The 18,580-nt window shown below is 36.0% G+C and overlaps 1 protein-coding gene across 3 annotated transcripts; it reads left to right on the forward strand.

The window, feature by feature from the left end:
- Positions 1–2,822: 2,822 nt before the first annotated feature.
- Positions 2,823–14,580, forward strand: LOC126811023 (mucin-5AC). 3 transcript variants are annotated; one of them, XM_050536486.2, is made up of 5 exons: positions 2,823–2,934; positions 8,808–8,868; positions 9,319–10,118; positions 10,243–10,344; positions 11,049–14,580. In XM_050536486.2, the coding sequence occupies exons 2-5, from the start codon at positions 8,850–8,852 to the stop codon at positions 11,271–11,273; spliced, it is 1,146 nt and encodes a 381-aa protein (XP_050392443.2). In that variant the 5' UTR covers positions 2,823–2,934; positions 8,808–8,849; the 3' UTR covers positions 11,274–14,580. The 3 variants fall into 3 exon arrangements, with proteins under 3 accessions (XP_050392443.2, XP_050392444.2, XP_050392446.2); XM_050536487.2 differs by lacking the exon at positions 2,823–2,934 and adding an exon at positions 2,957–3,088; XM_050536489.2 differs by lacking the exon at positions 2,823–2,934 and adding an exon at positions 3,102–3,188.
- Positions 14,581–18,580: the final 4,000 nt, after the last annotated feature.

Raw genomic sequence — 18,580 nt, forward strand, 5'->3', positions numbered from 1 at the left:
GGACATCCATGTAGGCCAATTTTGATCTCTTCAAAGTTAAGCTGTGGAGGAACATGACGAGGTCGCTTGAAAGCGCGACGCATCGTTCTTTTCTCACGGTAGCGCGATGTGGATGAGATAGATCAATGGGTGTCCGACCATTTTCTTTTATCATTGCATAATATTTACTTTATTATCCAATATGAATCAAATAATATTTCGTTGCTATGTGTTTACCATTACAATACTGAAGCAAACGGAATGTGACACTTTCTGGGTCGGGTAGATACATGTATCTTCTTCTTATAATTATTTCATAAAGGGAGCCGCGGTGGCTGAGTAAGTAAGACGCTAACTTGCTAACCAAGAGGTCCTGAAGAGAAATTTGTCCGGGATTTTTCGGCGTGGTTTCTTTTTGTCAGCGGTGCGGGACGGAGCGCCTGGCAAGGAGAGCCTCTAGTCGTTCGGGTTGGACGAAAGACTGAGGTACCCTGTACATATTTGCGTGCACGTAAAAGAACACTTCGCAATTGGATTTTGTAATAAGAGTAGATTGTAGTGCCACCGTCCGTGCATAATTTCCCTCATATGGCGTATGTAGTAGGTGCAGAAAAGCAGCCCGTTCAACCTCATTTCATCTTATTTATTATTACAAAGTTGTTCGGTGGGTGCAGAATAAAACATTTCCTTTATGCCAACACAGTATCTTGCTCAGTTTGATCAAAGCACGTATAATACAACAACACCGTGAATGAATTGAAAATGGCCATTTATTAATATATCTTATTAATAAATGACAAGGTACAAAAATGTATAATTTGATTATAATGATTTTTGAACGATTTGTAATACAATTTGAACTACGATAACATATATAATAATAATACAAATTATCTTATACTGTAATGATCAAAGATGGGGATAAAAAAACCGCCACAATATTGCTGTAACTTTGCTCAAACCTTGTCATTTTATTCATGTACGACCTTATGGCATTTTCGCTTTTAATCTTTCTTTTTAAAAGAAAGACACTACAAAAGGAAGCGGATATTTGGATGAACATATTTTGAGGACATAGACACACTACGACAGTTTTAAAAATTTTCGTGAATAAGGCCAAGAATTTCTTTTTGTTAATATGAGTGTATGTAAACTGATTTACATTCTTTTTTAAAATTTGTTATTGTAATTTCTGAAATACGTGAGCAGTCCAAATTGAATGGCGGTCGTCCGCGCCTGCTTAGATCAGTTTACATTTGGAGTATGGTTTGATACTTCACTTGCATTGACGTTTTGCCTCGTTCATCATTACAAATTGCGCTCGAGGGAGTTGGATGAATGGACCAAAAATGTAACGCCCTTTATTAACAGCGGTTTATAAAATGTCTAACATCGCCATTACGATAAATTAATTTAAATAGATAAAAAATTATTACTAAATTTTAAATATTGTACAAACTCTACAATATATGTAATAATTCCAGTGTATAGAATTTCTCATATTGCCATTACCATAAATCAACTTACTAATTTTTAAAATATTTTCGAAATTATACATGTATATTCAATGATACCAATTGATAGAAATTTTATTGTTACCATTACAACAACAGATAGTTTTTAAAAGCTTTGTAACATTGTTGAGAAACAATGTACACACGCTCAAGATTAGGGTATGCATGGACATGAGTTATCTTTTTTTCATTTTTGAATAATATATTATATGAATCCATCTTGATAAGAACAAGACACAGGCCGTATTATTAAAATTCGTGTCAGTGCAATGTTTTTGTAACAATTTGAAACCTAATAGTGTATCCAAGGTAAACAAACAGTACATTATTTGTTTTCATAACAAGTAAGTTGGAGAGGTGGGGTTGCTAAACTATACGATAAACCGGGAATGATATACGTGACACATTGTCTGATTAGACCTGGCACATAGCACCCATGTGATAATAGTAAAGTGAGGCTGTAAGTCTGCACATTCTCGTGGTTTTTAGTCATTTTCTTATTGCGTGCACACTCTTTTGGTACGCCCACATTGAAATGTGGTCGTATAATGTCGTCGATTTATGACTTAAACACAGGTACAAAACGTCATATTTTAAAACTTTTAGTCCAGCAGCAAAGCCACAAAACATAGGTTGCCAGTGCAACAAATGGGCGCATCAAACGTGATGTTGATCACGCCATCCTTTAAGGCTACACTAAACTGATTAAAGGCAATGTTAGAATTGATTTCTAACACCACAATTCGAAATCAAGCTTTTTGAAATCAAGGAAATTAACTCTGGGAGTAATTGTCCGAAAATGTTCAACATAAATAGACGTACGGACATGTCGTTCTAAAAAATTCCAGTGAAAATAGGCTACTAAAGTAAGCGCCTATGGAGCGGAATTTCACCCATAATTCTAACTCCTAACCTGGTTATGCGTATGCTAATATGCTTACTTTTAAGATAAGTACATTCTAAATATTATAACTAACTGGTTTTGCCCGGGGTGTAATACTGACAAAGGTAATAATAAAAGTAGCTTTATCTCGTTATATTATTACTTGTGTTAATAGAATTTGTCCAGGGGTTTGATACCGGCAAAAGGTACTTTTATTAAAATGGTTAATGGAACTTGGAAACGGACAAGAACGTAAATCAACTTGATTAATTTACTGTAAATACGGGACAATCTGAAGAAGAATAGACATATGTTTTAATTCGAGCATTATTGCATTATCGTCTCTACTAACAATATGTAGCCATAGAAATCAAACAAAACAAATAACTGATATAAGATGTGTTTTTTGAAGAGCAATCTAGCAGTTACCCAAATGAAATACAACCACTGAAGTAGTCAGATAAGCCAACCAATTTGGACGAATCAGATCATAAAGCTTGCATGACGTTTAGTCGACTGTGTGGCTATTGGGTTTATAGTTCAAGAACAATATAACAGGTAAGTCCGAGAAAGAAACAATGCTTCATTTATTGATTTATTATATGCTAGAGGACACTGTTGCATAAACATTTATGTTACCTGTCAGTGTTGCTTATTGTCATCAAAAGGTCTTTTGAGACTGTGTCATATTTATGAGGATAACTGGGAAATGGTGAGGCATATTGCTGAAATGTAAGACCGTTTTTTTTTTAACTTGTGATCAAATTATGCCTGGGTATCAACTAAGAACTGTTTAAATCCATAAGTATAAGGTCTGGACATTTTTTATTTATATTATAGATCTTGTTGCTGGACAAACAGAATCTGTGTATTTTTGATATATATTTTGATAGAACATACGTTTAATTTGGTAGATCTTATAGTTGGACAACAGAATCTGTTTTCCACTTACATTTAATTCTATAGATCTTATTGCTGGACATTAAAATCTGTTTCTATGTTACCGGTATTAACACGCATACAACGGGTAGGAGTACAGGTTAGCGTAATTTGGTCAGCACAATTCGGTGGACAGATTATGAAAGAGCTCGATCTTATTTTTCCTTGTTGCATTTGTAAGAGATAGAACCAAAGAAATGTCCTACACGAAGATGGAAGTATTTATAGACGAAGAAACATTACTTAATTTCTAATTTCTTCTTTTGGATTATTAAAAAATACATTTTTATATAGGAAATCCGCTTTCTATTGTTTCATTATTTTCCTTCGTTTTCGAGTATTATATTATCCTTTAGGACTATTTGTATAGAAAGCTAGACGTGGCAATATGTCAATGATTTTTATTTGAAGGTGGAATTTATGATGGACTCGGTTGTCCTGGCCAAGAATGGTCAGCAGTGTCGTTTATTATTTAGGGCACAAAATAGACAGTGCTGTGAAATTTCAGGAACTTCAAATGTGACACTGAATTTGTAAATGAGGATCAATATAATATAACCTCCTTCATTTATTATTATCTTTAAAATTAATGTTAAAGGAGCCAAGTAGTTAATATTTGGGACCTAGAAATTGGCACAAATAGGTCGCAACGGATATAATGTAATATGAATGTATATAAACTGCTTTACATTCAACTGTTTCCATTTTTAATCTAATTTCAAATCAGTTATGTTCGGCGAAATAGCCAAAAGTCTCAATCGAATGGCAATCTCTAGCCTCTGGTTATTCCCGTCTACACCGTTAGTACTTATTACGCATGCTCACCAGATAAGAATATGGCTTCACCGTTTGACATGACTTGTGGAATGTTGATTTAAATTGACAAATAATTCGAGTTTGCAATGTCGAAGACTTTGGATGATATTGAGTTAGAGACTTAGATACTTTAATAATAATCCTTCAAGCTCGTGGGTTTTCTCCGTGTCCTCCCCCCCCCCCTACTAAAGACCCCTACGCGCAAGCGAATTATTGAAATAAAATTGAACCATATGTTAGTCCCGAAATGATTTAGTTTGTGTCGAGTGGACGTTAAACCCCATTTCTCTCTCTCTCTAATGATAATCCTAGGTCAACTTATCGCATATAACAGTAATCATTAACAAGACGCGATACGCATCCGCCTGGTATTATGCAAGAACATTAAAGTAACGGGCCGTGATTTGAATATTTGTTAAAATATCAGGAGATGCCAATGTAGGCCAGATTCGGGAGGTTCGGGAATTAAACAGTTCCAGAAGACAACCATACTGTGAATTCCAAATTCTGATGACTGACAATTAAAGAGATTGTCAATCAGAATCTTGAAACATTTTTTTAAAGTAAGAGCATATATAGACGATTAAACCGAGGACGACACGATCGCTGTCATTTGGGAATTGTGGCGACAATTGTTGAGCAATTGCCCAAGGAACAATCTTGCCAAGTTTCATGTCGATCTTACTACAATTGGAGGAGCCTTTGGACTTTTTCTTTCGAAGAGCGTCACTCCCAAGAAGAACTAGAAGATGATTAGCGGTTTCCTTGCTTATTATGCCGTATCTTATCGTGGTTATTGCTAAAACCAGATTACAGATAAAACAGTAAATATTGCCCGACATTGACCAAATGTTATTGATAGAAATTCTCAGAAAGCAATCAAATGGTACAATAAAATCAAAGATAACGATTACTAGGAAACACAGAGAGATATTGACATAACAGACACCTGACAGTAAGCACATGATTTATCGGTTTTATCGGTGATTAGCAGACTCAGTTAGCATGCATTATTTTTATGACGTAATTAGGCGATGTTGTGATATTAGACGTGAAATGAAATGAGTTTAATGCGTTGTATTTCTGTGTCATCGGGCTACTGGAGACGGGGTTAATGTCTTACATTACTAGACACCCCCGTCCTTGTCTACACCACTTACATATGGAAACCACGTCGGAAAAAAACAAAACGAGGAACTTCCTAAGCCAACACCGAGATCGAACAAGATACTTTCTATTTAGCGACCTAGCGCCAACTCACTGAGCCACCGTGGTTCATATGTCATATAAATGCCCGTCTTCATTAGCCCAGTCGGGGCAGAACAGTAGGACGTTAAACCCCACTACATTTCAATTCATTTCATGTGAAGGTACAGAATACTGGACTTAATTCTGAAAAATGTATTATTTAAAACTTGTTTGCTATTCATTCTTTAAATAAAACTTGCTGATACCAATCATTTTCCTATTCGAACGCTAATATACACGAAGGCCTCAAAATCTTTTATACTTTCCACACTGTAAAATCTATATGTATTGTAATATTTGCTGTTATTTGACAAAGGATAGCTTCATGTAAATTTTTAGAGATAAAATAAATCTAAGGTAAAATGTATTGAGTTCACTATTTACCTGTAGATGCCAAGAAGTGTGGGGTGAAGAGACTGAAAAATATATTTGTTTTAAGCGCGTTTTATTGACATCACAATGTCATATCGTTTTAAGTATTTTGGATCAGTTCTCTTGTTTAGGATTGAAATTAGATTTTTTTCATCAACCTCTTGACAAGCTATTAATCGCGTGGGCTTTGTCGTCTATCTTGTTTAAATAATTTGGTTTAACCAAGATAATACAAATGGAATAGACATGTTAGTTCATTCATATTATGTAAATTTTATTGACTGATGATTATGTATATGGATATCTATTATATATTTTGAACGACACATCTTCAGAGAGAGAGAGAGAGAGAGTGTGTGTGGGGGGCAGAGAAAACCCACTACCAAAACCAGCCCACTCGACTCAATGATAGACCCTAGAGTCTAAAGCGCACGCAATATACCACTAGACCCCCCCCCCCCCCACACACACACACTTTAGGGTAAGAAGGGAGAAAACCCACTGCGAAAACCACGCCACTTGACTCAGTGATAGACCTTATGGTATAACGCGTGCGCAATATACCACTAGACCCCCACCTCATACAGAGTAAAATAAAATAGATGATCTGAAATGGGGTTTAACGTCCTAGTTATATGAGGTAAATGTTGCCCGGCAAGCGGCGCTCCAACTGTAAAGGATTCTTTACGGTCACGTTAATGCGTTCGCGGAACTTTGGTTTTGAATCATATCCCCACGACTAGAAACTGATCCTTAACCACTCTATAATATCTTTCTGTTTGTTTCTAAAATGACTCAGAGCTGGAAGTAGAGACAAGTAAACCTGCAACATTTCAACTTAACCAACCTCTTAATTCTCGTATCTATATTACTCAACGAACCACCGCGGGTCCAAGAGTTGGTGTTTAATATAATACATTATACACTAAAATGTCGTATATTTTTTAACTATTAGGGCCCGTCCGATCTGAACTACTAGGCAAGGTGTCTTTGTCCGTCCCGGGGTAGTCACCCATGATTTGTGAAGTCTGCGCTTTAGGAATGAGATATGGGTACACTGTATTGAATTTATCAGATTCGTAAATAATATTAGCTTTCGTCGAACCAGAGATTGTGTTGTTGACACTGCTACCATGGAAACTAATCGCTTGGTATTAGGTTGGTATTGAGAATAAAAGATATTGTATGACATCAATATCCCACTCAAACAAATCGCCTATCATGATGTAGCGATGTATCCTATTTCACCGACTGGGTGGTTTTCACATTGTCACAATATTACGACATAGTATGATGTTCTGTTTCGGCCACTTCGAGCTTCGCATTATATGTCTATGGGGACTTTAGTTTAAGAAAATCGACATTTTTGCATAGGATTATTCAAACTCTGTTTGATTAGATCTAAAGGTTACAATGGCTATCTAAGCTATAATATGCCACACACATATTCTGCATACACTCTAGAATAAGTCATTACGATTCAAACTTCTCGGGTGTATTGGTCGTAAAAAAAGTCCTGCAAAAATAACTGTCCTGCCCGATGGTCAACTCAAGATTGCAAATTGAAAGAAACTGTACAAACGTATTCATGTTCGAATATATTTCCGGGGCATAGGGACGACTTACATTGGTTTTATTTGCTTGTTGGTTTGTTTTTGTAATGAAGATAGCAAGTATGTATATCAAGGTTTCCCGACTGATTCTGGATTTGTACATGTTATATTTGTCCAGTTATAGGTGTAGGATTTTTAATCTAAAGGGTGGGGCCAAATCTACTTTTGAACAGTTATTGGACGTACACGGGACAAAAAAAAAGGTTAGGAAACCTTGATTCATATAATTTCTCATAAATGGCTAGTCTTATCAAGGTTTTTAATTGGAAGAGTATGCGCACGGACCACCATACCCACCACAGTTTCCCAATTCATATGATTCAGTAGAATAAAATCTGACAAATTAAGATCGACCCAATAAGAACTGACATGATATTACAATTTTGCTTTTGTTGCGGTTCATATGCTAGACAAAACATTTCTCTTGGTTTATACCGAAAAAATATAAAATCTAGTGAGGCAGGCTTTTGTGAAACAAATCGCGTCTTTGTTTTTATTTTACACTGGGTTTTACTCTTTACACCATATATATTTATCCTTCATATATATTTATCAAAATAATGTTCGCAGAGAAATATATTACATTTCTAATTAGTTCAGTAGTTTATCATCATTACCAGGTTGCAATGTCGCAACATAGTCAATAATATTACATGATATAATCCTTTTTCGTTCCTGTAATCAAGATGGGTTGGCTTCTTTCTTATGATAGAAAATATTCCAGAAAATTGAATTTAAGATAATGTTTACAAGATCAATGAAGTTTGAAAAATTTACAATTCAGTGGCCTGTTTCACGAAATTTTAACTAGGATAAAATCCAAATTTTAGTAATTTGATTGGATAATATTGGGTTGATTTTAGTGCTTAGCCAATCAAAATTGAAGTATCTACTAAAATTTGGATTTTATCTTTAGTTAAAAATTTCGTGAAACAGGACCCTGATTTGTATGTTTTTAATAAATAATTCTGAATGAAATTTTATAGTAATAACCGTCATTAAAATAAAGTAACACAAATTTTATTCATATATTTTTACTAAATTGACTTTGTTGTACCATGAACGATTAGAATAGCAACAGCATGCGATGAATTCAACATTAATAAAAAGAATATAGATAACACATATACAACCAAAACTCGTTGTATTTAACAAAAGATACCTTCCCCTTTTAATGGTAAACTAGTCCGATAGCTTACCATTTTAATACCCTGAAAGGAGAGTTTAGATGAAGTTGAGGAAATTTAAATGAGCATAGTTCACCTTCTAAGATTAGGACAAAGCCCCAGATTAAAGGCGATTATATACCCCAAATGGATTTCTTCGGCTGAAGAGAAATAACTGCATACTTGTGCTAGTATTTACGCCAATGCAACAGCTTTTACCATTGAATAACAATAATATCTGTCTTTAACAATTTGAAATGTTTTTTCTTTCAAACAGGATTAAATTTTGACGAAGATTATATTGTTAACCATTTTTAGAATGTCAAATATGTTACTTAGTAAGTATGTTCTCTTTAAAATATATATATCTTTGAGTGTTAATTTGGCGATTGATCAACCGAGTGTCAGTTTGCTAGAAGAAATGTCGCTTGGCTCAGCATCGTTTTTGTTGAACGTTTCTAAGACCAGGAATCCTTGTATTGTGAGCTAGATGTTTGTTCTTCTAATTGTGTTGGTGTTACAATGATTATTATATTTTGAATTTTAACTATGATGCGTTTGTTTCGAAAAAAGATACCAGGGATATCTCAACTTCTTGCACATGTCCACATCCAAAGATGATGGCTATCAAATTATGGTAGCATGAATGCAGTGATAAATCAAATAATTAGTTCGTATTTGGAGTCACCCAGCAAGCACATTTATATAGGGTGCTTGGATGTTTAACATTTTCTGACAGAAGTTACAACTGAGGGTTTGGGTAATTTGTTTTCTAATTTTATTTCCAGCAGTCATACTAATCTGCTCTATATTAAGCATAACAGCAGCTACTAGTGCCACAGCAACAGCGACTACTGGTACCACAGCAGCAGCAACTACTGGTACCACAGCAGCAGCAACCACTGGTACCACAGCAGCAGCAACCACTGGTACCACAGCAGCAGCAACCACTGGTACCACAGCAGCAGCAGCAGCAACTACTGGTACCACAGCAGCAGCAACCACTGGTACCACAGCAGCAGCAGCAGCAACTACTGGTACCACAGCAGCACCAGCAACTACTGGTACCACAGCAGCAGCAGCAACTACTGGTACCACACCAGCAGCGGCTACTGGTACCACAGCAGCAGCGACTGCTGGTACCACAGCAGCAGGAACTACTAGTACCACAGCAGCAGGAACAACTGGTACCACAGCAGCAGCAACTACTGGTACCACAGCAGCAGCAACTACTGGTACCACAGCAGCAGCAACTACTGGTACCACAGCAGCAGCAACTACTGGTACCACAGCAGCAGCAACTACTGGTACCACAGCACCAGCAACTACTGGTACCACAGCACCAGCAACTACTGGTACCACAGCACCAGCAACTACTGGTAGCACAGCACCAGCAACTACTGGTACCACAGCAGCAGCAGCAGCAACTACTGGTACCACAGCAGCAGCAACCACTGGTACCACAGCAGCAGCAGCAGCAACTACTGGTACCACAGCAGCACCAGCAACTACTGGTACCACAGCAGCACCAGCAACTACTGGTAGCACAGCACCAGCAACTACTGGTACCACCGGAGCAGCTGCTGGGGTGAATGCCTCCTTATTTTCCAATCTCAATTATTTGAATAATGATATGGTTAATTGCATTGATTGAACACAATTTACAGGTTAATAAAAACCGAATCTGAATGTCACTATCTATCTTATTACAGATACTATGTTACAACATAACCTGCACTGGTACAGACTGCCTTTCAATAAACATTACGACATCTACTCCTACCTGTATCAAGCCAGCAGAAGGATCTTGTTTTGTAAGTATACAATTTCCGAAATGAACAAGATCAATGATACAACTCAAAATGCTTGGATAATAGATAACGCGGCGTTTGTTGTAGATCAATGATACAACTCAAAATGCTTGGATAATAAATAACGCGGCGTTTGTTGTAGATATTCAGCAGTATTGTTTAATTAACGCAGACAAGTGGATTCTTTCGATTTCATCTTTTGCCCCCTCATGACATTTCTTAAATAATTATCATGGTGCCGGGGACATGACGTCAATGTCACCTGGTCTTTGAGCTCTCCCAGGCGTCTTTTAGTAATGTATTAAACTTTGCATTGGTATATTTTCATGAAACTCGTAAGATATATTGATTTGAGGAAATTAATAGAGTTTTGTTGGTAGTTTGGATATAGATTTTGGAATATTCACAAAATGGGGATCAGTGAATAGGACGCTGGCTCACTATCCAGGTGATACGGGGTTCCCCGGGATTTTCCATCGCGCTTACCTCTTTTCAGTAATAGTGGGCGTAAGCCCCTTGACAGGTGAAATTCGATATAAGAGTAGGTATAGGCGCCGTTGTTCGGGCAAAAATGTCCTCGTAGTAACACACTGCATGTCCCAATTAGGCAGGTCGGTACAGAAAAGTGGGAGGTTAAACCTAATTTTATATCATTTGTTCACAGATTATGGATTCATATATATTTGAAATAATTTTATATTTATTAGGCTTCTATTGAAGGCGAGGTAATTACGGTGGGTTGTAAAAGTAATGTATGCACATGGAGCAGTATTAGTGGATCAAGTGGAGTTAATATAATAACAAACTGTTGTACTACAAATAAATGTAACGGTGTGAAGGATCTTCTAAACAATTTAGCTACATCTGTTGGTGTCAACATTTTTGTCCTTATTATCACAGTTGGAATCCAGCTTTATTTAACTATCTCATAACTTGGCACACACTACAGATCTATATTTCGTTTCGCTTTCGTCATTCCGGTGGCATAGATTTAATGAATTTTCTTGAGCGTTCACTTCAGGGTGTCGGCCTTCTATCTGACGTTGTTTTGCTTTCATTTGCCAATTTCTTATATTATACACAATGCGACTTCGGGGTTTGTTTTTGAAAAAACGACAAGAAAAAAGAAAATTTTTTTTAAAAATAATTCAGATCTTTCATGCGTGAAGGCAAAACTCAAACTATATATAACAGAAACGAAATTAAGAAATTGTATATTTTATTAATTTTGGCTCAACTATGGTCCTTAGCACCTCGCTTATAGTACTTACTTTAATTGATCAGGACAAATATCAATTTTAGGTTAGCATCCGAGTAGTCCAGGTCGTTGTTTACATCAAAGTGTTTACCATTTGATCAAAAAAAACAAAAAAAACAAAAAACAAACAAAAACATACTTTTTTAAACAAACTATTTTATTTCTGTTATAAGCTAGGTGCACGGAACATATTTATTATATTTATTTTCACATTTCCGTCCAAATAACTACTGGGGTCATTACTTTAGCCAATTCAGTGCGTGCCCTTATCGGTTGTTCGGTCCAAAAGAAGACGATGTCTTTGTAAACTAACTCAGTTAACTTTACGCTGTACGTTTTTTTTACTAAATGAGCCTATGTATAGACATATTATTTATCAGCATTTGTGGAGATATATTTTAATTTCTCATATATGGCCCATTTAGTAAAATGCAGCGGAGCGATAACATGTATTGTCAAGTTTACAATTAAGTCATAAACTGTATGCCTATGACCCGTAATCACATGCTCAAAGATGGTATAAAATTTACTGTGATATTGTGCCTTTATTATAACCCTTAGCACCTAATACATTTAAATATTGACCACCCCAATCCCTGAGAAATATGAGAAAAAGGTGAGTTTTGTAATACATTTCCACACGAAACTTCTGCCCCATGGACCGCCTAGGCTCTAAAATGCTTAATAACTATTTACGTGACTCGGGCCGTTTAATGCGCCATAAAAAGGTTGCGAATGGGGGCTGTGGAGATAGTTCATGTCGGACAATGGGTTAATAATTTTAACACTATCGTTCGCCTTTTAAATGTATCAATTTAACCTTATAAACACCACCCTTTGACTTTTATTTTGCTAAAGCCTAGCCCGCAACCCGTCGTACGTGCTACTACGGGGGTGGGGGGGGGGGGTAGTAAACCCGTGCTTGAGACGTACACATTACTTGCGTGTGTTCAGCACCGTAGAAGATCGCACACTGGCCGTAGAGACTTTTGGTCCTGCACATACAAAATTTTCGCCCGCTTTCTTGCGGCTGGTCTGCGAGCTACAAAGTCATACGACCGGTGCGTGGCAAAACACGTACGGTGGGTTGCGAGCTAGGTTTTAATACATGATGGGATTGTGAATGTATAATTGATTTAATTATTTTATTTACTTTATTTACTAACCTTAAAAATGGACGATTTAAGTATTATTTATCATAATACGACTATTAGAATACAAATACACCGCACGCAGTTGTATGGACTACTGTTTATTACTGGTCGACGTTTCGACTTTGCATCAACTTAGTTTACGGTTACCAATTAGAGACGTAATAAGGACTAGGGTATTTTAATCTAAAACAGTAATTTTATTTCATAGGATGTGTCCAGTTTATATATATTGATGTAACTTAATTAATGCATTGTTTCATTATACGTTTCTGTTTTAAGTCGTACGCTTGTATTTATGTAGGTTAGTTTTGCTCGGACCAATACGACGACCGCAACTTACAAATAATCAGTTTATTGCGTTAACGCCGCTGGTCGTCATTTTGGAGATTTTAAATCCTTTGCAATATTTGGAACTATTTGAAAAGTTGATTCTCTAAGATGAATATCAATACAAAACTGGTTCACGCATTTTACAGTGGATGATCAACGACTTTAATAATTAATATTTTAACAACCGTGAAGGATGAAATAGATCCATCATTCTCAGCAGGATTTATAAAAAGTAAAACAATACCTTTAAAGTGTGACATATCGTCAATATTAAGTGCAGGAGGACCGCACTACATGAGACAAACCTGCGGACAAGACAAACTACATAGACATTCCAAGCAATAACAAGAAACATATCAAATCAAGTGAATAGTTCCGGGAACCAGTCCTATGCGTCCATTGCGCTGTACAGTCCCAATGGTATTAACTTCACTTTGGAAATGGAACGTTATGGGCATCTGTTACGTACATAAAATAGAGATTTTAACATGAATGTATGAGTCACTGTATGTATTGTAATATAAAGTTCTAGTAAAGGGAACACGTAAATTAAAGTGGCGGTCACCTATGGTGGTAGATTACATTCGTTTCTCACCCACAATCAGTCAAAGGTGTCTTTGCAAATGATTAGTGTGTATCATAATCTTTCAGAAAATTAATACCTCCGTCAATGTCATCGAGGTCATGATTATACTATTTTTGAAAGTCAAATACACAATACGTATATCAATTACAGTGTAATACGGTTTCGATAGTGATGCATATTTTAAAGTTTGTTATAAACTGCCACTTTTGACATCTGTTCCATCTTTGCTGCCCTATGACTTTGATGATGTACTGACAGTCAGCCTGGTAAATGCAGAGGCTGGTATTCCATTCATTTCCACTTTAATAAACATATACGTTTTATCTTTAAATCTCCCTGTGTTCAAAGATGTAAATGAAACAGGTAGTATATTTTATTGTGAACATATGAAGAATCCCCATAACCACGTTAATGTTTGTAATATACAAGTTAAAATGTGAATACCAGTACAAAATCTGTATTTTAATAAGATTGATTGGCGAAGGGCTAAAACGCCAGGCCGACCATATGATGTACGGAGATAGATGGGCTTAATAGTATTATAATTTATAAACACTCGTAGGTGTGTAATAATATCAGTAATACTATTAAAGACTTTATTGGAATCCTTGTATTTCATTCATTATGATAGACATATTGTATTTCACTCAAAATTGTCATGTGTGAGAAAGTGCCGAGATCTAAGCAGTGATACATAAAAAGCAGAATAGACTCAGCCTTTCAAAGATTATATCCATGTCAGTTCAGTTTTGTGTTTGATGAACATCCACAATGCAGTCAAATTTTTTATACTTTATATTTCTTTTCGTACTGGACAATGAATTTAAAAAAAATCGTCCATTTACCTAAAACGATTTGTAAATATGTAAATTAGAATATTGTTATATATTTGAGACTAATAAATCCACAGCTTTTAAGTGTTATTTTATTACCCGGTGCTGAGTTAAAGGAGGTATATTGAAATGGGCTCCGTCCGTCTGTCTGTCCATCTTTCCGAAACAGATATCTTTTTGAAACTTTGAAACACATTCAGCTATAGTTGTGTCTTTTGCTAATTAATAATTTTTGTGTTTCCATGTGAACAAGTTTGACTTATATTAGGTTTTGGTATAGGATACCGGATGCGAGATATCGATGACCGAGTCGTGTTTTTATTATAATCTTGCATTTGTGAGTTCTTAACAAAATGATTATCAGTTTTTACTCTGCATAATGTAAAGTCGGATTCTGAAATCCAAGTGCTTATTTAAATTTATTCAATGGAGGATGTCGTGAATGATACAAGGTATATATTATACTCTCTTCACAAAAAAAAAGAAAAAAAAAAAAGAAACGCACAGCCCATTTTTCATCCTTTTTTTTATTTGAACGGGATCGTTGTTTCCATCAATCTTATTTGTTTTTAATGTCATTATGTAAGGATAAAAGAAATGAAATGGGGTTTAACGTTCTACTGTTTTGCTCCGGACAGGGCTAATGAAGACGGGCATACGCCATACAGTGTGCTATGAGGGAAATTTTGCCCGAACAGTGGCATTACGGCCTACTCTTATATCGAATTCCCATCCGTACGACTAGACAGCTGTCCTTGTCAGGCCCTCCGTCCTGCATCACTGACAAGGGGGAGGGGGATCACGCCAGAAAATCTGGATGAACTTTCTCGGCCAATGCAGGGATCGAAAAAAGGATAAAAGAAATCCATTATTGGTTTTAAATGTAGGTCACTAATTGTGACGTACGTAACTAACGTACGAAAATTTATCGGTAGCTGGCTTTTTTTTCCGCACGTATACAGTGAATGGCCATTTTGCTCAGTAATCCCAGCCAGAATTTGGCTATTTTTTTAAAATTGCTTTAAAGTTTTAAATTTTTGTTTAGAACTGAAATAAATTAACTTTTAGTCAATCCCCACGCTAAAAACATTAACAGAATTGATTGTGTATATCTGAAATAGACACGACCGAAGCACAAAATAGTGCCAATGTGCCGACGTCAAATCAAGAGTTGTAGATGATGTTATTTTTGTGAAAAATCATTGGAAGAAGCGATAAGACGTTTTGTATGAATTAGTCAGCCCTAAAGGCTGCAAAAAGGCTATTGTTTACAATGTAACATTGTGTCTTGTAATGTTGATAATGATCATAATGATGGTGTTTACATTTGTTTGTTGATGTGACCTCATGACCTGTGACGTTAAGATAACGTCATATGGATATCATGGCTATTCACTGTGTCAGAGTCACTTCTCTGCAGGTAGGGTGAGTCTGTCGTTCAGATTGTAATTGTGACTGGTCAGCCTTTTTTCCGAAATTTGTTTTCGCTTGATTACACCAAGACACATGATTTTAACAACTTCGCAAGCTTTTTGCACGAAACCCAAATCTAAGGCCTTTAAAATCCCGGTGTTCTCGGTTTCAAAATCTGTTGCACATGTAAACACTTAAGGAGCCAAGTGATGCCACATCTGAACGAAGACCAACGCATCAACGCTATCGGTCGGAAACAAGCAGTTGAATCCCAGATAAATGTATCCAGGCTACTGAAATTTTCCCAGAGTACTATTTCACGACATTGGGATAGGAACCGACAGCGAAGTTCAACACGCGACCGCCCATGCTCAGGCCAAACAAGAGTGACCCCACCTGCCCGGGATCGTCACATCCGGTTACATCATTTGCGGAAACGGTTCACAACAGCGACCTCTACTGCAGCAGCAATTCCTGGACGGCGTAGGATCCCAGACGTAACAGTCCATAGACGCCTACGTGAAACCGGATTACCAGCCAGACGTCTCGTTAGAACTGTTGTTTTGAAATACTCCGACACCTTCAAATCCGACTTCAATGGGTTCAGACACACAGGGTATTGCCACAGCAACGCTGGAGAAGTTTGGTTCCGCGACGAGTCGGTTCCTGTTGCAGCGAGGCGATGGTAGAGCGAGGGTATACCGACGACGAAATGTCACCATTCTAGAAAAACTGACACAACTTCTAGCTCATTTAGTTGAGAAATTCACATAAATAAAATTCACATATCTAAAACTGTATCTTTCAAATGACATTCACCATTTAATGAACTTTTCATAATTAACTTGATAAAGCTTAGGATCTACATAACAAAATTCCCTAAATGTTTCGAAAAGACGAGTTGATTTGACATTGTACATTCTTTGCGTTATAAAATGCATTATCTACACAATAAAATGCATTATCGAAGCTATAAAATGCCAGACCTATACAATAAAATGCATTACTTACACAATAAAATGCATTACCTACACAATAAAATGCATTACCTACACAATAAAATGCATTACCTACGTTATTAATTGCCCTCTTTAAAATGCATTACATACACAATAAAATGCCTTATCCACGCTGTAAAATGCATTATCTACTCAATAAAATGCATTACTTACACAATAAAATGCATTCCCTACACAATAAAATAGCATTACCTACGCTTTTAAATGCAATGCCTACGCTGCAACATGCATTACCTACACAGTAAAATGCATTACCTAAGCTATGAAATTAATTAACTATAAAATACACCAAACATCAGTCTAACTAAAATAACCATGCGGGCCCGTGTCAAGTTCTTCTAAGTAAATGGGGCACGGGGCAGAGCTCGTTCGATTACAGAATAAGTTTTTCTTTTTTCCTTCACGACAAAATACTTGGATTTCAGATCTATTTCAAATCTGTCGTCCCCTATAGCTCAATGCATGACGTACGCCCGGCTTCATTAGTCTGTTTGTACACAAAACTAGGTAGTTATACCTAGAACCCCCGCCCCCCCCCCCCCCCCCAAAAAAAAAAAAAAAAAAAAAAAAAAAAATAAATTATGTCTTAATCGGTTATTTCGATATCAAAATAATAATAATATACACATTCAATGATTTTACCCATTCACAATCATTTATGCATAATCCCTGTAGGCACGTTTTTCGCCCCACACTAACAACTAGACACAATTAATATACTTGATATTTACTGCATCTACCCCCGACACCATGAAATAATAAGTGTTAAAAATAGAATATCTAACCTTGTGTATCATATAATTACACACAAGTGTTGGTAACACGGACGTATATATATGATGGAACAATGAAACACCATATTTAGCTTGAGGAAATGACCAGCTCTAAAACACGTTCCCGTTAACATGCAATTGAAAAGTCAAGGGGTTTAAATTTGAATTAGATTTTACAGACTACCGTTGGTAATAAGTATAGCTAGTACTAGTGCTGCATTTCAGAAAGGTCTGTTACATTTCATTAATTTTTCATAAAATTTCGATTTCTGCTATTTGGTTTTATCTTACCGATATGCTTACTATCCATCCCTTAAGAATTATGATTTGAAATTACGGTTTACCAGTAGTAAACATATGACTTTATAAAGTAACAGCCACAAAAAGACACACTAATTTAAACTGCAACTAAATACTTTAAAGTTAAGCTTTCATTCATGTGAATTTTCAAAAGAAAACGATCTTTTAAAAGGACGTCTTTATTATATATGTAATTTGAATAATTTTACCGTTATACATTTATAGTTCCCAATTAGGCTACACGTTTTATTAATGTGATGTTTTTACTTCAAAGGCAAAATAAAGGAGAACGACTTTTAAAATATGGCAAAAATAGTTATTTTAGTTGGAGTGTATTTCTTAGGTAAGTACCATATAAAAATATATACAATCAGTGACAATATATTCATTTAGGAATATCATGTATACACCCAAATTTGTAACTGACTGAAAAATACGAAACGGAACGATATGAAATTTACATCTTATTGCGAGTTAAACAATAAATGATAGTCACAAAATGACTGAAGTATTGTGTTGAAGGTACGTTAATCTTCATTCCTTTCCTAGCTTTTAAAATATTTATTATGTTTC

The sequence above is a fragment of the Patella vulgata genome, chromosome 2 (assembly GCF_932274485.2).
Source record: "Patella vulgata chromosome 2, xgPatVulg1.2, whole genome shotgun sequence".
Taxonomy (NCBI): Eukaryota; Metazoa; Mollusca; class Gastropoda; family Patellidae; genus Patella; species Patella vulgata.